This window comes from Astatotilapia calliptera, chromosome 7 (assembly GCF_964374335.1).
Source record: "Astatotilapia calliptera chromosome 7, fAstCal68.1, whole genome shotgun sequence".
Taxonomy (NCBI): domain Eukaryota; kingdom Metazoa; phylum Chordata; class Actinopteri; order Cichliformes; family Cichlidae; genus Astatotilapia; species Astatotilapia calliptera.
Window position 1 is genome coordinate 64,918,009 of NC_137428.1, and position 21,376 is coordinate 64,939,384.

Below are 21,376 nucleotides of genomic sequence, written 5' to 3' on the forward strand. Positions count from 1 at the left end.
GTATTTTTTGTCATAGAAGAATATATACATTGTCTTAAATATCTAATAATTTTAAATTTAGCCCTGCACTCCATGAGATAAACTGAGATGAGATAAACTGAGATGAGATAAACTGTGGCACAGACGGCTGTCGGCCTGGCGAGGGAGAGTTCCTCTTCAACCTCCAGATGGAACCCAGTTTGTTACTCGCAGCATCGCAAAATTAGACACAGCAATTTCTTAGAGTCTGGTTTAAGTCCTGAAATGACATCTCCTTACCTGTCACGGTTCTGGGTCAGTTTGAGCCAGTATTTTGAGTTGTTATGTTTTGGTGTGTTTTTGCATTATGGATTGTTTTCTTATTCTCTTGTGGTGCTTTTGTTGGTCTCTCAATATTGCTCTCCCTGAGAACCCTGTGCAGCCCACAGCTAGGTTTAAGGTATTCCCAGGTATTAGAATACTACATATTTAAGTATAGTGACATAGGTAAGTTGATTAGGGTGACCAACCGTCCTCTTTTCCCCGGACATGTCCACTTTTCACGTTCCATCCGGAGCGTCTGGGGTGATTTTTGAGATTGATAAAAATGTCCGGGTTTTCCTATCCGGTCTTTAAGTCTGACGTCATTGCCCATGTCTGGGCCCAAACTCCGCTGCAAGTCCCTTAGTCAAATGATCACTGCAGCATTACTGAGAGTTAGAAACTGTCTAAATTCTCTCATCTGTAATAAAATGATCAGTGTGGCTGTTCTACCAGGTGTAACAATTAAGTTTAACATCCAGACATCCATGAAAACACAATTTATGATATTTAACGGAGTTAGAAGTTAGCAGGGAGTTAGCTCGCTAGCGGCCATCTAAATATAATATACCATGTTCTGACTGAGCAATTTATGAAACAAATTAAAACGTACAGCTCTGCTATCACTTCCAACATAAATGAAGACAGAAAACTAAACAGCAGCGACATTTGTAGGGCTACTGAGGTTGGGCTAGCTGGTATATAATGATGTGCTACGTTATCGCTAGCGCAACAAAGCTATATTAACATAACATAAACAGTAAAGCTGGAGGAGGAACGCTAACGAACGGAAACCTTTTTTCCCACTCGATAAAAGTTAATGTGAGGGTTCCCAATGATTAGGGGCAAATGCAATCCCATGGCAGGATGCTGTAAATGGACCAAACAGGAAAACCACTGAGATAATCCATCCACAATACGAGGTTAGTCATTAATATACTGCTGCATGGGCTGGGCTGTAGTTACATCTTAAGGGTTTAAAAACTGAGCTTTAAAATGATTAGTAGTAGCCTAATAAAAACTGAGAGAAGCCAACAGTGATCACTGACTGTTTTAGAGGCTTGTTGAGATTAAATAGAACAAGATAGAAAGCATTAAAACATGATAAAAACACATCAGCTTTATTAAATGCAGACCACTTTGGGCCCAGAAACAGGATTCATCACGTCATCACTCAAAGACTGGATAGTCCGACAGCAATTGCATTTATCTGCATCCCCTCATTTCAGTACACAGAAAAGGCAACAGCCAATGTACTAGACCACCTTGTGGCCTTGGGAATGTTGATCAGTTGAGAGAAGAGCTTCTTACATCCAGCGTAGCAGGCCAAGTACAACCCTCCAAAGTCAAAGGTTGTAATTTGTCACTATATAAAAAAAATGGAATTGAAAATTTCATCAAAGCAGTTCATTAAAGAAAACAGGAGAGCGATAGAGAGATAGAGTAAATATGAAGTTAGGTGAAATAAGATCTGGATTAGGCAGCTGGTTCAGAAATAACTCCAATAAGGAAGAAAGAAAACATTGTAAAGGTGTGCAGGCTGTTCGCTTACAGAGAGTTGCAGAGTGAAGGGGAACGTGCTGTCCCAGTTTGTCATTTCTGACATATTGTTTTTTCTAGTGTTCAATTTGGAGACCGTGCATAAACATGCACCCAGTGCAAATAGTTTTCCATGATTTATGAATAAAAACAAACTTGCTGTTTATTTGTTTGTTTTCCCTTTTTAACTGGAAAAATGGAAGTTGTTGCCCTCCTGAAGGTAACAGAACACACCAGCCCTTACACACTCTGATAAATTTTAATGCTTCTTGATTAAAATGTGTTTCAAGTATGGGAGAAACTAATGGGTATACAGTAACGGTGTGCTGAACTCACTGTCATGTTTAACCCTAGAACACTGTCACTATAAAGAGTAACACCATCACTAACATCAGAAATATATCAAATTATGACAAAAAATTAGAGTGGTCTTCTTTTGTTTTCAACTGTGGTATTTTCAACATGTCTAACAAAACAAATGTCATGGGGGGACCCTAAAGAAATGCTCCAAAGTTAATGAAAAATTGGGAATATGAGAATAAAAAATTCCTAAACAAAAAATAATGACACTGGAAAGTTGGGGTTTGACCTGCCCTTCCAGGGACATTTGAGACTTCCCTGGTGAAGGCACAGCTGTTCTACATGCGAACAGCTGCAGGAGAGAGAAACAAGAAATGGCATTTTTGAGTGGGTGAAAATGATCAATTGACTAAAATATTTTCTTCACCCTATGAATTCCCCTGGTAATCACCACTTTGTGATATTTATCCATAAGCACTGCCCTAAATAAGGATAACATGCAAATTCTAGGACCACTCTTACTTAGCCATTCCTTACATGCTGTCAGTACACGCAGGGTAATAATGGCATGGACACACTTCCTGTCCAAGCCTGCGGGGCAGTCAGCACACCTCACTAAGGGAATACTACTTTCTTCTACCGCTGGTCCTGCCTTACCTGCAAGAGTGACAAGGGTAGGGATGTCGAGGATGCTACAGATCAGGACTGTGAGTTGACGTGTCAGATTTGAAGAGGGAAGCCTCTGCCAATGGTTTGATAAGTGCCGGTGCCAAAGCCTGCATATAATGCCTCCTCTGCATTTGGTTGTCACCTCTCTTCACTGCATTCTTATTGTGAATGATCCACGAGTTCACACCAACAATGATCATGCCATAGAAGACGCAAAGGGGCCATTTCTTGTTTTTTCTTCCACAGCCATATGAGTGCACATCTGGTTAAAAGTATCAACACCACCTTTGCTTGGTTTTAAAATCCAATAATTTCAGGTTTTCAGTGGGTCCTATGCTTGGTTGTATGTGCATGGATGACAGGAGCAGGACAACCTTCTTTTTTGAAGACTCATCAGGGAGGAAGGACACATGATTTTCTTTACTTTTCATCACTTGCGGGATCTCGCTTTTGTTCGCTTTTACTGTCCCCACAAGGGTCATGCCACAGTTCTATGTTCTATATATATATTACATTGAATAAATGTAAATGCCTAGAAAGACTTGTTTTCTAAAAAAAAAAAACCTGTGCAAAATAAAAATGTTGAACTCCAAAGTAACATTTTATTGAAAGCTACTGAGGTCACAGTGATCTTGAAATACATGTAAATGTCCTTTGCAGTACATTAGGCAGGTCAGTTCCTTATCAATGAGGCCACGTATTGCTGAACAAAGATTAGTTTTTATCAGAAGTGAATAAAATGATGGATCACATCAGTGCGCGTGCTGCCTGACATGTCTGCCGTTGCTGCTGAGCAGTTTGGGGTACGCCGTCCCGAGTGAGCGCCCGTGTCTGATCACCACCAGCTCCATCTGACACTGGTCAATGTTGACCACAACTGTGGTGCTTCTCTCCGTGTTCATGAGGAAGACGATGGTGAAGACGGCCATCTCAAACTCGGGGCTGGTGCCGATGAAGGCACTGCCAACGGGCTTCACCACACCGTGCCAGCTGAACTGGAGGTTGAGAACGTGGTCATCTTGATCAGGCTGTGACAAAAGCATGAACATTAATGGTTATGTTACCAGCGAAGGAAATGAATCTCTTCTGTCTGGTGAACTGTTATTCTTACCAAATCATGCTCCCTGGCTTTATATCCTTTGTAGTCCAAGTGTTGGTTTTTCTCTTGCAGGTAGAACTGGACCCAGTTGTGAAAACCAATGATTTCTGTTCCTGATTTTGTCTCGCCAACAAACACATGTTCAAATCCACTGGAGTCCAGGCTGGTGATGATCAATTTAAGAACAGAAACACACATACTTCTTACCAAAGAAATGCATATTAAATTATAGTGTTGCAGAATCTCATGGATGAATTTAACAACTGGACACAGTTAAAGCGGGATGGTTGGCAGGAGGAGATCTCACCCTGTGTTTCTCTGCCTGTGGTAGAGGTGGAACCAGATCAAGTTGAGCTGTTTCTTGAAAAGCCTCAAGTCAGAGCTGGATTGACCTTTTCTCACCAGGTATTGATGAGCCCGCTGTGGAGAAACATCATTGATGATATTTATGAATCCAAACTTGACTTGCCATAATAATAATAATATTATTGTGATAATAACATGAACAGATGTATTTATGTCATTATTTTGAGCTTTTACACCTAAAATAATTATAAAAACGTAAAAGGTGTTAAAACCTCCTCTATTCACCCTGCTCACTCCCCCCCACCCCCAACAACAGCATCCAATACACACTCAACACAAGGCTCCAGCCTGTCTCTCTCAACCACCCAGGTTAGGAGGGAACTGAGGAGGATTAATGGCAAGAAGGCAGCGGGTCCAGATGGCATCAACTCGAGGGTCGTCAGGTCCTGCGCGGACCAACTGTGTGGGGTGATGGAGCACCTCTTCAACCTGAGCCTGAGGTTGGGAAGAGTCCCACAGCTCTGGAAAACCTCCTGTGTTGTACCAGTGCCAAAGACTTCACGCCCCAAGGACCTCAACAGCTACAGGCCGGTGGCTCTGACATCCCACCTGATGAAGACCCTGGAGCGGTTGGTCCTGGCTCAGCTTCGGCGCCTAATAAGCTCATCACTGGACCCACTTCAGTTTGCCTACCAGCCTGGCATTGGAGCGGATGATGCCGTCATTCACCTCCTACATCGTTCCCTCGCTCACCTGGAGACCGCTGGAAGCACTGTGAGAATCATGTTCTTTGATTTCTCCAGTGCCTTCAACACCATTCTTCCCTCGGTTCTAAAGGACAAGCTGGTGAACTCTGGAGTGGACCATCACCTCACTACCTGGATCCTGGACTACCTCACCGACCGACCACAGTATGTGAGGACTCAGGGCTGTGTGTCGGACAGGGTCGTCTGCAGTACGGGGGCCCCACAGGGAACGGTTCTGGCTCCGTTCCTCTTCACCATCTACACTGCAGACTTCTCCCACAATTCCACCCAGTGCTTCCTGCAGAAGTTCTCTGATGACTCTGCAATAGTCGGCCTCATCACTGATGGGGACGACAAGGAGTACAGAGGTCTGACCCAAGACTTTGTGGACTGGTGCCAGCTGAACTACCTCCAGATCAACGCCAGTAAAACCAAGGAACTGGTGGTAGACTTCCGCAGGCACAAGCATTCTCCACTGCAACCACTGAACATCCAGGGTATGGACATTGAGGCTGTGGACAGCTACAGGTACCTTGGTGTTCATCTGAACAATAGACTGGACTGGACTCATAACTCAGACGCCCTCTACAGGAAAGGGCAGAGCAGGCTGTACCTGCTGCGGAGACTCAGGTCGTTTGGAGTGGAGGGCCCACTCCTGAAGACCTTCTATGACTCTGTGGTGGCTTCTGCTATCTTTTATGGCGTGGTCTGCTGGGGCGGCAGCATCTCTGCTGGGGACAGGAAGAGACTGAACAGGGTGATCCGAAGGGCCAGCTCTGTTCTAGGATGCCCTCTGGACCCAGTGGAGGTGGTGAGTGACAGGAGAACGGCGGCTAAGCTGTCATCCCTGATGGACAACATCTCCCACCCCATGCAGCAGACTGTGACAGCACTGAGCAGCTCCTTCAGTGGGAGACTGCGGCACCCACGGTGTGGGACGGAGAGATTTCGCAGGTCTTTCCTCCCCACTGCTGTCAGACTCCATAATAAAGACTTTAACTGATCAAGCACACACATCCATACATATGCAATAATACTAAGTGCAATAATCCTTTCTGTCATCGTTGTATTTTTACTCAGTTGTATATAGTATTTGTATTTGTATTCTATTTTTATCTTATTGTATATTTATTTTATTTTATTCTACTGTATATAGTATTTTATTTTATTCTATTCTGTACAGCTATGTACTGTATTTATTCTTATTGTATTCTAATTTTTGCCTCATAACTTTTGCACTGTCCACTTCCTGCTGTGACAAAACAAATTTCCCACGTGTGGGACTAATAAAGGTTATCTTATCTTATCTTAACCCTGATGCCATCTTGGAAATAAAGCACTTTTGTTCATGTAATTACAACATTTAACTCTTTAAAAAAACAAATCATACCTCTAGATGTTATGTCAACACTATATTTAATCTACTTTATAAGAGTGTCTTTTGGATGAATATGTCTTTAATTGTTAAATTAACTTATTAAATATTTAATTTAACTAAGCCCTAAAGATGGAGTCATGAGACTTTTTGTCCAAATGTTACCTGCAGTCATCTGGTTCATCCAGTGGTGCAAGTTTCATGTGTTTAAGAACAGGGTGCAGGGAGGGTGGAGTTGAGTGTCAGGGTGATTTGTGACAGCAGCAAGAGAGAAAGGGAAGGTTTACAAGATGGCAGCGACACCTGCTGTGATGTATGATTTGGAGATGGTGGCACTGCCACCATGGATGGAGAAGATTACAAATGAGTACATCAGGGGGGACAACTCAGGTTGAGCAGGTTGAGATGATTTGGACATGTCCAGAGGAGGAATACTATAGGATAGGATATGTTGGAAAAACTGATGCTGAAGATTTAGAGAAGGCAGAAAAAGTTCACTGATGTAGTGAAGGAGGACATGCAGAGGGTTGGTGTGACAGAAGAAGATTTTAGAGATTGGGTGAGATGGAAGCGGCCCCTAAAGTGAGCAAGATTCGATTCAAATACATTTTTATAGCACTAAATCACAACACCAGTCACCTGAAGAGGTTGAATATTGTAAGGTAAAGACCCTGTCTTGGTTGACATGCCTCTACCATGTTGCGTGGAGGTCAGGGACAGTACCCCTGGATTGGCAGACCGGGGTAGTGGTTCCCATCTTTAAGAAATTGGCTACTCGCTGCTCAGAGTAGAGCCACTGCTCCTTCACATTGAAAGTAGCCAGTTTAGGTGGTTCGGGCATCTGACAAGGATGCCTGGGCGCCTCCTGGGTGAGGCGTTCCGGGCATGTCCCACTGGGAGGAGGCCCCATGGCAGACCCAGGACACGCTGGAGAGATTATATCTCTCAGCTGGCCTGGGAACACCTTGATGTTCCCCCGAACAAGCTGGAGGAGGTGGCTGGGAAGAGGGAGGTCTGCTTGGACTTGACTCTGCTTGGGCTGCTGCCCCCATGACCCGGCCCTGGATAAGCAAAAGAAGATGGAAGGCTGGAAAGACCCTACAGAACAATACCACTGTAAGCAATCACTTGGCTACAGGGAAAAAAGCCCTTTAAGTGGGAAGAAACCTCCCAAGGAACCAGGCTCTGGGCGGGGAAGCCACAACTGGCTGGGGATGATAATAAACTTTGTGCACCTCACCTATCTGTGTTCTGTTCTGCGAGGATTCTGTGAATCATATTGTCTTTAGCTGTGTTATTAAAGATTCTTTTTTTTTTGTTTTCTCATTTAAACTTTGTGAAAAGAAATCCTCTAATATCTGACATCCTCCTCCATTTTCTTTCTGGCTTCTTCATGGTTGCAAACCTGAGTGTGCCCAGAGTCAGAGGAGAGGAGGAGATGCTGTGCTATTTCTGAAGAGAAAAGCACAGCATCTCCGCTGTTGGAGGGGTTATTGTGAGGAATTTGTCTCATGTGTCCCCGCTGAGATCACTGAAAAGCGTGGGGTTTCTTCCACCTACAAAAAGTACATCATGTCCACATTCCTGCAGTGATCCCCTTCTGGGAGACTGCTGAGGCCAGAGCGACATTCCACAGCTGCACACAGATGTTATTTTGCCTCTGTAATGTCTTGAAGTAATGTGTGCAGAGCAGCAGTGCAACAGGAAGAACATAAAACTCCCTCTAGAGTTCAGCTGCAGCCTCAAAACCATGAACTGTAGGAAACAATAGAAAGTTGTGCAATACCAAAAACAATTCTCTTGTTGCTGTGAGGAGACATTCAGACTGAAACTACCAGGTTTCTCCAACAGAATGGAGTAACTAAAGTGCTCAAATGTAAACTTTCTGCTCGACAGAGCTTGTTGTGACGCATACCTTCATGACTTTTGTCTCTAAGACGGCGTCCAAGAAGAGATCCATCTCTGTGAGCTCCTCTGTGGTGACTTGTTCCGTCACGCCAGTAGACCGCTCATAGTTGTCCAGCAGTGTCATAAAGCCTGCAAGCCCAGAAATCCCATTTATTACAGTGATGACTGCAAACACGATCTGAATGTTTAAGCTCAGAGTGCTCACAACTACACACTTACTAGAGAAAGTGGTTATATTTCTCAGTTTGCTCTCATTAACGTTGGAGAAGAGCGGCTGCGAGGCGTGATCCTGCACCGTGTGGCTGCCCTGACTTACAAAGCTTGCTCTACCCTAGGCAATTCAAACACAGAACACGTCTTTGTACAAACACAAGACATAGCAGGCGCTAAATAAACTAGAAAAGATTTCTCACCTGAACAGAGATCATGTAGTCTATCCCAGGTGTCATGCGATTCACATCCAAACTCCACAGCTCATTGAAAATAGTGGAGAGCTCCTGGTTTACAGCTGGTCTGTTATAGAAAGTGTCAGACAGGCTATGCAAACATCTGACGCATGCACACGCAAATAGAGGAAACATCAGCAGAGTTTGGTTTATACCACTGTACCTTGATCCATTCAGTCCACTGAGGAACACTGCAAGGAGCAGAAATCCACAGAACAACCTGCACATAACAGATGTGAAAACAATTTTTACAGATGGGAAAAGCAGCAAAGTTCTGACCTGTATTCAGCTGCCTGTGCAACAACGTAAACAAACTAATCTTCAGTCAGTAAATAAAAATACAAACCTCGCAGACATGACAAATGAAAGTGTCCACTGTTTCAGCCTGGACTGCAGCAGAGGACTCACACACAGCCTGTCTGTCTAAAGGTCCAGCCTCCACCCAGAATCTTGCAGTGGCCTTTCTGAGCCTGAGACCCACTTTTAACCACCAGATGGCGCCTCGTTTCAGGGCACAGCCTCTCTCTATGGTTTTGCATGAACTTTTACTAAAGAAGTGATACAGCGATGCAGCTTCAGGTGGTTTTAATTTTTATTTTTTATACAACTTAGCTTATAAACCATCACACACATGATGCAATTTCACAAAAGTCCTATCCAGAGTCTCAGTGAAAGGTTTTTCATGTATTGTTTCAGTGTAAACGGGGATAAGAGAAGGGTAGACTCATTATTCAATGAGTAGGTAAAGTAGGCTGTGCAAATGTAAGGTGAATGTAAATCTGGGGAAAGGCAGTGGTCTGTGACTTGAACACAAGGGGGGTGTACTGAGCTGTCAAACAGCAGAAAATGTTTTCTCAGAAACGAAAGCCTCTGTGCTTTAAAATTCACCAAGATGCTAACATTAAAAGTTAACGGCCTAGATTAAATCTAGCTTTATGGAAAAATATAGCTGCCCTGGTTTACCTCTGAGCAGGAGCACACATATGTGTTAACTATGTCAGCATGTCCTGTAGAGTGACCACATGTCAACAGCATTATTATAGTAGGTTACATTGTAGTGGTGTGATGTATATCACCAGTACAGAGGTGTCAGCAGGGGCTGATGGGTGCATCTCACCACTGAACACAGACTTTTGTGCAGAACTGTAGAAAGGCTTTACTGTGCATGTATGAACGTGTGGAGACATGACAAGAAGAAATGAGAGGAGAGCCAGACAGACTAGACAAAAGAAATAAATCTGAGAAAGACTGAAAAAAAGAAGCAGAAATAAAAGAGAGTTCGAGACTTCGAGCTCTCGATTACACACAGAAGACGCATCTCATAAGTTTAGTGAGTGTTCTGTCATTTAGCGCCACAGCAGTTCACACATCTAAACTCAGCAGCATTCAGATTCTGTGCCACCTCACAGCGGTAAACAATTAATGTCAGGCCTGGATGCTGTAAAGGGTAAACTCCAGAACCGAGTGCTAAAGGGGAACAACCATTCTCCGTCTCTTTGTGACAATAAAATTGAGGCTCTATAAATAAAAGTCTTTGTGGAGGATTTAATTGTTGAACAAAACACAGAAATTCTGATTACAGAGCAGTTGTGTAGAGCAGATTTTGTCATCTCCAATTATCTGTCAACATTATCGACCAACATTAGAGAGTTCTTGCGTCCCCTTATTAATTGCATAAGTGTACAAAAAAGACATCTTTTCAGGGAAGGTGGAGAGCTGCAGAGGGCATTGTTAAGGGTTCAAATATTGAGGAGGAGAGTAAAAACAACCATGGTCCAGAAGAGCTTCGTCAAACAATTGATTTTAATGAACACACGCGTGGGAAGATCACCACCGTACGCAGACAGCAATTGATCTTCGACTAATCAAAGCATAAGCAGATATTTTATACCATCAGGGTTTGAATTTAATGACGCCCCTTCAACGTCAAACAGATACATACATACATATGTATCTGGAACAACCCTGACATATTACAAAACAATATGATTAATTTTCCAGATTGGAGTTGTGAAGGAATTAAATACTTGAAACATATATGTAGAATGACCACTCGGTTGCTTTCTTGTGACGCTGCTTTATTGAACGTGCATCCAGCAGGGGTTATAACAGCTCAACAACGTGTGTGTCAGCTAAGACATAGAACAGGATATAGACAGCCCCCTGCCGCAGAGCAGGTCCTAGTGGCGTAAAGCCGTAAAGCCCAGTACATGACATCTCCCCCCTTTTCATGTTATGTCCAATAACAAACCCCAAATAGAACAGCAATGACACAATGATAACATGCGACACTATAATAGCCTCTGGGCGGTTCTCTTATGGTCGAGCACAAATGGCGTACTGTCAGCCTGAAGGGCAGTGTCCACAAAACAGGACCCATGAAACATGGCAAACTTTTAAGGTAATTAACTCAACCAGGTAACAGCAGTATTGGTTGCAGCTGAAAACATAAGTGCAAAACAGCAACAATACAACATTCCCACTCCCCAGTCCTTCCTTCTGTCCCATCACCCCAATGTCTATAGATCCAGCCTGCTGACTGGCTTACGTACCCGGCCGCACCTCGTGCGTAGCAGAGTCGGTACGTCAGCGTGAGTGGGTGCGAGCGTTGGGGCAAGACTAGGGGCCAAATGTGGGGTCTCTGGAGTGGACGCACCAGTGCACTGAGGTGGCGGCTCCTCAGCGTCCACAGTGGGTGTTGGAAGGGGTTGTGGCATAGCCCGTGGAGAAGGTTCGAGGCGGAGATGGCGGCGGTTCCGTCGCAGCATCGCACCTTGGGGTGTGGCAACGAGATAGGACCTCGGAGTGACGCTCTCCTTGGAGATGATGGCCGGTGTTGTCCAAGCCTTCTCCTGGTCCAGCTTAGTTAGGACAGCATCCCCTGGATGAAGTGGAGGTAGGGGCCTAGCACCATGGCAGCGGTCGAAGTAGAACGCCTGCTTGGCCTTCTGACCAGCATCCCTTCGTTTAACTTCTCTTTTGTTTGGCCATTTAGGTCGAAGATTCTTCTCCAAGGTAGGCAGGGTCGTCCTGATCCTCCTCCCCATAAGAAGTTCCGCTGGGCTGAAGCCTGTAGTGGCACAGGGAGTAGACCTAAAGCACATTAGCGCCATCAGTGGGTCGTCGTGCCGGAGGATTTTCTTTGCAGTCTGTACTGCCCTCTCCGCGTGACCATTTCCCTGTGGGTGGTGGGGACTAGACGTTATGTGGGCGAAATCCATCTCTCTCGCTAAAGCCTGGAACTCAGAGCTGGAGAACTGAGGGCCATTGTCACTCACCACCACGTCAGGGATCCCAAACCTAGCAAAGGTCGACTTCAGTTTCTGAACAACTTGGCCGCTGGTCGTGGATGGTAGGTGAAGTATTTCCAGAAAACGTGAGTAGTAGTCCGACACAACGAGGTAATTATTCCGGTTGTGTTCACAGAGATCCAGGGCTATCCTTTGCCATGGACGATCTGGCAAAGGTGTGGGGATGAGCGGCTCCTTTGTCTGTGTTGGCCTCTGGGCCAGACATGTGTGGCACTGCAGCACTACATTCTTTAACTCAGTGGAGAGCCCCGGCCACCACACAGATGAATTAGCCCTATCCCTGCACTTGGTGAGGCCTTGGTGCCCTTCATGTAGTTTGTGTAGAATGGCTGTTCTCTGCGACTTTGGAATGGCAATTCTGCAGCCTCGTATAACCAGGCCGTCAGCCTCTGATAGCTCGTTTTTCACTTTCATGTACGCTTTAATGTTCAATGGCACACTAGCTCCGTGTGCAGGCCAACCCCTGCGAATGTACGTAATGACGGTCTGTAGTTCAACGTCCGTTGCAGTGGCTGCTTTAATGCTTTCCATTCGGCTTGGGGACGCTGGAATGCCCTGTAACACGGTGGCTATGTAGCAGTCCACTTCACTGTGAGTGCTAGTGTCATCCTCAGCCCAAGTCTGTGGACTCCGTGACAGCGTGTCGGCGATGACAAGCGTTTTGCCAGGGACATAGACAGCCTCCGGCTTGTACCTCATGAGCCTCATCAGGAGGCGTTGACACCTCAATGGAACATTGTCAAGGTCCCGGCTATTGACCAGGGGTACCAAAGGTCTATGGTCGGTCTCAAGCCTGAAGCGATCTAAGCCACATAGATACTTATCAAACTTCTCGCAGGCCCAAACACTTGCCAAACACTCCTTTTCGATTTGTGCGTAGCGTGTTTCAGCCTCCGTGAGGCGTCTAGAGCAGTAGGCAACAGGTTTCCACTCTGCGCCATGAAGCTGAAGCAGCACAGCCCCAAGCCCGTAGCTACTGGCGTCGGCAGATACGGCTGTGAGTCTGTTGACATCATAGAAGGCGAGAACGGGTGCTGATGTAAGCGCTCTCTTTATGTTCTCGAAGGCTGCCTGCTGTGGGTGATCCCAGGTCCAACTGTTTTTGCTTTTAAGCAACTCGTACAGTGGCTGGCATATTGTGGCAAGAGCAGGAATATATCTGCCCAGGTAATTAACCATTCCTAGGATCCGTTTAAGCTCTTGCACATTTTCTGGTGATGGCAGCTGAAGAATGGCGCTCACTTTCTCAGGGTCTGGCCTGACCCCAGAATGGTCGATCAGGTGCCCTAGGAAGCGAAGCTGGCTCTGTCTGAAGGAGCACTTCTCTCGGTTGAGCTTCAATCCTGCTAGCTCAATGCGCTGCAGCACCTTCTCAAGTCGGGTGTCGTGTTGTTCCATGGTGGCCCCATAGACCAGGATGTCATCCATAAAGACCTCCACACCTTCGAGCCCCTCTAAGGTCTCCAACATCTTTCGCTGAAAGATCTCTGGTGCACTCGTTATCCCAAAGGGCAGCCTCTTAAAGCAATGTCTGCCAAATGGCGTGATGAATGTCGTTAGTTTGCAACTCTCATGATGCAATGGGATCTGCCAAAATCCACTGGCTGCATCCAGCGAGGAGAAGACCGTTGCCCCACTCAACCTGGACATCGTTTCCTCAGGGGTAGGCAAGATATAGCGCTCTCTTTTGACAGACTTATTCAGTTTTGTCAGATCAACGCAGATCCTGGCCTTTGCTGTGGTCTTCTTCAAGACAGGCACCATTGGGGCACACCATTCGGTAGGTTGGGTCACCCTCTCAATGACACCATGGTTCTCCATTCTTTGTAGTTCCTCCTTCACTTTCTGCAGCATGGGGAAAGGCACACGGCGTGCCGTACGCACCGCGTATGGCACAGCATCGTCCCTTAACTGAATTTTGACTGGCTCAGTTTTTAGTGTTCCGTGTTCACCGTAAAGTGGTTGGTTCCTGGTGGGTGTGATCGTTGCTTCATCAATTCTTCTCACCAGGTTCATCTGCACTGACAAGGAGCGGCTGAGAAGGTTGCTGACTCTGTGTCCACGAACCACATACACCTTGGACAGGTAGTCTTTGCCTTTATAACTTATTGTGGCCTTTAAGTAACCGAGACATAGCAGCTCTCCTCCTGGGCTATCTAGAGGGCGATCTGAAGGCTCTAGCGTTCTCTTATGAGCAAGAGTGTGCAACGTGTCCTCATTTATGATAGTGACATCTGCTCCTGTGTCAATCTTAAATTCTATTGGGGCAGAGTCTAGCAGTAGCTGCACAGTCCATGCTTCACTATTTCCGTTTGCATTACACACTGAGCCTAGAAAATATGAGGCCTGCTCTCTTTTCTCTGTCTCTGTAACCTCATTCACTGATCTGGTGTTACGACACACCCTGGCCCAGTGTCCAATTTTTTGGCATCCATGGCAAACAGATTTTGCTGCCGGGCACCTTTCATCCCTGGCATGCTGTGTCTTCCCACATTTACCGCATTTTTTGTCACGCCCCGCCCATTTTGTTTTCGCGGGTATCCTACCTCGCTGTTGTTGTGATTTCCAGTCCATGCTTTTCTGTTTATCCCGTACCTCCTGTACTGAGCCTCCCGCATCTCCCTGCAAGCTGACCTGCGCTGCGACCTCCTCTGACTGTCTGACGATCTGGGTCGTTTGTGCCAACGTGAGGTCCTTCATCAGCTGTAGCCTGCGGGAGAGGTCCTTGTCTCGTATCCCGACCACAATACGATCGCGGATATTTTCCTCTTTACATGCACCAAACTCACAGTGCTCTGAGAGGTCATACAGGGCTCGGATAAAACTCTCCGCCGTTTCGCCTGGCCGCTGGACTCGCTGGTGAAAACATGCTCTTTCATGTATCGTGTTCCGCTGCGGGAAAAAATACTCGTCGAACTTCCTCATTACGACGGCGAAGTCGTCACGACTTTCATCGGCGGAGAAGGTGAGTGACTTGTAAATGTTCTCTGCTTCATTTCCCATCGCATAGATTAGGCAGCTCACCTGTACCTGTCCTTCGTCTTTGTGGAGTTTCGTTGCGATCCGGTAGCGCTCGAAACGCTGTTTCCAGTCGGGCCATTCCGTCGGCTTATCGAAGGGGAAGCCCGTCGGGGGATTAAACTTAGCCATTCTGCTGTTTTCTCCCCTATGGCGTTATTCGGCGATGGTCCGGGCCACTTCTGACACCATGTAGAATGACCACTCGGTTGCTTTCTTGTGACGCTGCTTTATTGAACGTGCATCCAGCAGGGGTTATAACAGCTCAACAACGTGTGTGTCAGCTAAGACATAGAACAGGATATAGACAGCCCCCTGCCGCAGAGCAGGTCCTAGTGGCATAAAGCTGTAAAGCCCAGTACATGACAATATATTAGAAGGAACAGACTTTATTCCGTTTAACAGACTAGTTATACAATATGGGATCAACAAGAAAAGATTTTTTAGAATATCAACAAATTAAATCCATAATAAAAAACAAATTTAACCTCAGTCAAGTTGAATTAAATTATTGTCTAAAATATACAGAACACTTTCTAAAATAGATTAATCAATATCCCTTCCTATTGCAAAGTGGGAAGCAGATTTGTCAGTCAGCTTAGACCAAAACTTCTGGTCTCAGGTATGCTTAAAAATCTTTAAATTGATTAGAAATCCCAGTCTGCAATTAATACAATGCTATACAGGTCATCGGATGTTCCAGATGGGCTTCCAACAACTGCCCACACTGTCAAGGCAAAACACCAGACAATTACATTCACACTCTTTGGTTCTGTCCACCAGTTCAGAGGTTTTGGCACGAGATATGTGAAGACGTCAAAGTGTCTGAAATGTAAAATTCCAACCTTCCCTTTAGTGTGCTTGCTGGGCAAATTGGATGATGTCACTACAGAAACTAATACAGTCCACATGGTTTTTACTGCCCTACGCATTGCCAAGAAAACGGTCCTCTTGAACTGGAAAAATAAAAATAATCTTAATTCTAGCCAATATAGAAACCATCTAATAGATCACATTAGTCTCGATACAGCCTCTGCCACCACATTAGATCAATCCCTCTGGGCTCCTTTGATCGGCTCCATCACCTAGGTGAGGGGGTCGTGGTTTCGTCCCGCCTTCGCTATTGTTTTTGATGTGGAGGTTGGGACGGGCTTAGGGCATCTGGGAAAACCCTAGGGATGTTATCCCTGGAGGGCTTAACCTGGGGATTGTGGTCATAACCTGGTTAGTGGCCCTGATTGCTCTTAGAAGGTGTTTTCCTCATGGCCGCGTGAAGCAGGGCTGGGAGAGGGTCTGTGCTGGCGGACGTAGGTTACTGGCCTGGTAGCCTGGCTGAGTGGATCCGGGGCAGGTGCTTGGGGTTCGGGGGTGCGTCGCCTCCGTGCTAGGGCTCTGGCTGGGCCTTGGGGGCTTCGGTCCTCATTGGTGTGTCGCTGAGGTTGTGGGCGGGTGGGTGCACTGGTGCTCAGCCCTGGCGCAGGGGGCCTCTGGTGCAGTGGCCTAACTGGGGGGCTCTTTAACTGGCAGGGAGGTTGTTCCATCCTTGCAGGAGTCCACTCTGCAGATGGGGGACAGTCATAGCAGAGGTGGAGAATAAACTTAACCTGGGTGTCTATTGTCCTGTGTAGTCTGGGAGATTATTGAATGTTGGGGTGGGTACAGTTTCCTCTGCGGTGGGGTTGGGTGGGCTGCCCCGGGTCCTGTGGGGCTTGGCGGTGCTGCTGCCATAGACCCCAGTCTGGATGGGCCTGGGCCCCCTTCCCTTGGTGGGTGCCGGAGGACGGGGGTGCTTACTGGGGTCAGTGGGGGAGCTGGCCCCAGGGAGGGGCTTGTTGCCCCTCAATTCTTTTCCTCCCCATCCCCAACTGCCTCCCTCTTCCCGCTCCACCACACCCACCCACACAAGTAGGGCCCTGGGATGCAGGTGTGTCACCAGGGTGCAGGGGAGGCATCCCCCCCCCCCGCTTCCTCTGTCCCCTTCTGGCCACCTGTGCCTCAATTTTATTCCACAACTTAGACATCCATGGCTCCCTACACCCTCTAGCAGACCGCTACATGGGGAAACCTTTTGAATACAAGCACGCTGATCCACACAGGTGTGCACACGGGTGTTCACTGTTCATAGACATAAACTACACCTTTCTTAGCTGCTACCTCAAAACACATTGTGCGCTGTCGGTCCTGTGTGCTGCACAACAACATTCAATATTTAGTATTTAATGCGTGGTAGCAGGTCTATGGCAGAGTCGTAGGGCCGATGGGGTGGCAAAGACTGGGCCCGGTCCTTCTGAAAAACCTCTGCGAGATCGTGGTAAACAGGTACATTAGTTAAATTGGAAGACTGTGGTGGCTCTGGACCAGAGACTGTTGTGCTAGGAGGTGAGGCAGCCTTAAGGCATGGTAAATGGTAAATGGCCTGTATTTATATAGCGCTTTACTAGTCCCTAAGGACCCCAAAGCGCTTTACATATCCAGTCATCCACCCATTCACACACACATTCACACACTGGCGATGGCAAGCTACATTGTAGCCACAGCCACCCTGGGGCGCACTGACAGAGGCGAGGCTGCCGGACACTGGCGCCACCGGGCCCTCTGACCACCACCAGTAGGCAACGGGTGAAGTGTCTTGCCCAAGGACACAACGACCGAGACTGTCCAAGCCGGGGCTCGAACCGGCAACCTTCCGATTACAAGGCGAACTCCCAACTCTTGAGCCACGATCGCCCCATCAGGTCATATGACACTCTTCCCCCCAGCCAGTGATGCACCCTTTCTGCCAATTAATAAGGGAGTTGTGTTGCTGGAACCAGGGATGCCCGAGAACTAGCGGTGTGTGGGTGGCGTGAAAAACAAATCTCCTCAGAATGATAGCCAGACAGGGTGAGGGTGAGCGGTTCAGTAACATGCGTGATGTCGGGGAGGCGCTGTTCAGATAAGACCGTGACGCGTAAGGCAATGGTTCCACGGCAATACAGTTGTTTTACTAACTCAGAGTCAATAATGACTTACTGTCTGGAGATATGGGGTAATGCATATAAAACGAACACTCTTCCTATTTTCAAGTTACAAAAAAGAGCTATAAGAATTATAAACCAATCAAACTATATAGAACCAACTAACGTTTTGTTTATTAATCTGAATACCCTGAAATTTTATGATTTAGTTGAATATAAAAGGGCACAGATAATGTATAAAGCACAAAATAACTTGCTTTGCCCCAGTACTCAGAAGCTGTTCAAAGTCAGAGAGAGTCAATATGACTTAAGGGGAACAGATTTCTTTAAAAAAAACAAGATAAGGACAAATATAAAGCAGAGGTGTGTTTCTGTTAGAGGAGTTAACCTGTGGAATAGTTATGACAGTGATTTAAAAAGGTGTAGTTCATTTTCCTTGTTTAAAAACATGTTTAAAAATAGAGTATTAGAAAAATATATAAATCAAGAATGAAAAGAGCAAAAAAACAACAACTCTTGATTCTTTTGCTTTGATGTAGTTACTTATCTAAGGTGGAAAGTTTTTTTTTCTTGTTTGTTTGTTTGTTTGTTTTGTTTTTGCTTTGTTTTATTATTTGCTTCGAGCCCTGTGTACAGGAGCTGCATGCAAAAAGATCTTTTGTTAAAAGGGTTGGCGTAATAAGCAAATGCTTCAGCCAATACCTTTTGATTAGCCTTGTCTCATGCTTTCTTGCTTTGTGGTAGATCTTTGTTCTGTCTTCACTGAGATATTTGAATGCTAATCAATAAAATAAAATAAAATAAAGTGCTATTCTGTTCCAGAATCAATGAGTGCTGATAGTGAATGACACTTGATGTGGACTGGAAGTTTAGCCGTTAGTGCTTCCCCGCTGTTTTTCTTTCCCTCCCTCTCTTTCTTTCTCCCTTTCCATTCCCTCAGTCATGTCTGTCCTGTTTGTAACAACTGAAAATAAAATAAAATAAACAATAAAAACAAAGGTCAATCAAATGGACCAATACGGCAAGGCCGGGATGGTCCATTTGTTAAAGTAAATCCGTTGGGCATCTTTCTTGGCCTCTAGACAATAATTCTGATGGCAAAAGATCAAAACGGGACAGGCTAATATGATTGCCACTGATTTCCCGCCTTTTTCCATTGTGGAGGACAAAGAGGACAAAGTTTTCTCAAAGCCTTAAATCCCACGTACACTCTATCTAGTAGAAAAACTCCTGTACAATGATCCCGAAACTATATGACACAGAACGTGCATAATGGGAAGTGTCATGAAATTAATATCCTTAGTATCCTTATTTTCTTATTATATTGTTTTATGTACTTTAATAATGAAGGCTTGTAGAGCAAGGCCACTTTTGACTCACAAACTAAGTGCTCAGCCAGACTGAAAAACAGGAAGTGTTAGTGCACAGGCATATTAATAGATGTAGGTCCCCGAGCTTGAGCTGGTCGCGCTCCTCTTTTTCCCCGAAGTCGTGCGTCCTTCACCTCCACAGCTTGTACTGCAGCAGTCTGGACCGTGGGCGCAGCAGACAGGAGTGTAGCATTCTTGACCGCAGCCTCCACCTGACACGCAATTGACTATGTGCACGTTAGCATATGCTACTTCCGGTGCGGAAACTCCTATGGGGAGCTTTGTTTCCGGTGTCCTATTCACGCCCTGTTTACGGTCCAAAAAAAGTTAAGCAAATGAATGAATGAAGCGGCGATTGACATTTCTATAGATGTCTTGGGCATTTACCCAATATATTTGTAAATGATGTTCATCGACTTGTCGATATTTTTTCCCCGCGCCTCAGAGCAAAAGCGAAAAGGGATTCAAATGTTATATTTCTCAGCTGTCCCTCGTTTATCGTGGGTCTTATGTTCTAAAAAATAACCAGCGATAGGTGAAATCAAGTAACCAATTTTATTTTTTGACGGTGCAAAATGTTTGGTGGACATCGTGGACATACAGTACTGCACTTCAGAGTCACACTGCTAGCGATCGATGCAGCGATTCTGTACTGTACAGGAGAGACGTCACGGAGGGAAAATAAGCATGCAAACTTGCACTAAAAAATCTGCGAAACAGCGAGGTGAAATGTGAACCGTGTTATAGTGAGGGACCGCTGTAATTTTGAAGGTAAGTCACAACATACCCTTCATAAATACTAATGTATAGAAACCCTTACCAGCAATCATTAATTTTTTTGTGTGGCTTTTTTCATGGTTTGTTGACATGCTGTGTAGGTGTGTACTTGACTAGCTGATATCAACATAACGGGGGAAACATCTGGTTTGACTATAGTTCACCTGTAGTTTGAATGCTGAACATTTGCCTGTTTAAATCATAAGACCAGTCACTATACAGAGATGTGCTTCTGAATGTCTTCTGCATGCAGTAATGCAGTTCTGCTTGTGTTGAGTGATGTAAACAACTGATTGATCTAAACTCTTTAAACGTCAAAATTGATCATTAGATTTTTTATGACACAACAGTGGTGAGTGTTCCCACCTTCTGTTCTTTGTAACTTAACGCGATCTTTCCGTTTTCAAGTTTTGGACATGATTTTGGAGTATATCTTCGCAGTAGCGATTGACCGCAAAGTAAAGCTACCGGAAATGTACCACCCCACATCCGGTCTCAAACCAGGAAGTTAGCATTTTCTCGTGCACAGGGTCAATAGTAACTGCCTTGTCCAATGTAAGGTCCTCCTCCAGCAGCAATTTATCTTTAACAACACTGAGATTAGCATTAGCAACAAGTTGATCCCGAATCATTTCACCCTCCATTATTCCAAAACCACATGGCACAGCTAATGCTCTGAGGGCGGCAACATACTGGGTCACAGTTTCATCAGTTTGTAATCAGGCAGCGGAGGCGACGTCTGGGTTCAACACTTTATTTCAGGCTTTACAGTGGCACTCCATCTTTTTTACCTCTCTCTACAGGGTGGGCCATTTATATGGATACACTGTAATAAAATGGGAATGGTTGGTGATATTAAAGTCCTGTTTGTGGCACATTAGTATATGTGAGGGGGCAAACTCCTCAAGATGGGCGGTGACCATGGTGGTCATTTAGAAGTCGGCCATCTTGGATACAACTTTTGTTTTTTCAATAGGAAGAGGGCCATGTGACACATCGAACTTATCGGTAATGTCACAAGAAAAACAATGGTGTGCTTGGTTTCAACGTAACTTTATTTTTTTTTTTAAATTGTACTATATGGAATATAATGGCTATAACAGCACAATTAGATGTAGGCTTATCAAACAAGGGGATTTTTAAATGGATATAATTATTATTATTGACAAAAAGTTTATTTCACATTGAGGCACACCAAATTGTTTTGTCCAGCAACTGAGACTTGTTTTTAAATTGGCATTATGTGCAGTGAATTCGAACGGAAGAAATCAAACTA

The 21,376-nt window shown here is 45.4% G+C and overlaps 1 protein-coding gene across 1 annotated transcript; it reads right to left on the bottom strand.

The window, feature by feature from the left end:
• Nucleotides 1-3,369: 3,369 nt before the first annotated feature.
• On the bottom strand, nt 3,370-9,132 carry LOC113027488 (uridylate-specific endoribonuclease C-like). The gene is made up of 8 exons (XM_026177108.2): nt 9,014-9,132; nt 8,831-8,887; nt 8,635-8,734; nt 8,441-8,552; nt 8,229-8,350; nt 4,194-4,306; nt 3,899-4,049; nt 3,370-3,815 (listed from the first exon to the last, which is right to left on the bottom strand). The coding sequence occupies exons 1-8, from the start codon at nt 9,022-9,024 to the stop codon at nt 3,540-3,542; spliced, it is 942 nt and encodes a 313-aa protein (XP_026032893.1). The 5' UTR covers nt 9,025-9,132; the 3' UTR covers nt 3,370-3,539.
• Between the last annotated feature and the right edge of the window lie 12,244 nt (nt 9,133-21,376).

Coding starts and splice junctions, on each gene's coding strand:
- LOC113027488 (XM_026177108.2), bottom strand. Junction 8,735..8,830: donor AGTGGACTGAATGGATCAAG/GTACAGTGGTAT, acceptor TTTCTATAACAG/ACCAGCTGTAAACCAGGAGC. Junction 8,351..8,440: donor AAATATAACCACTTTCTCTA/GTAAGTGTGTAG, acceptor CTGGGCTTGCAG/GCTTTATGACACTGCTGGAC.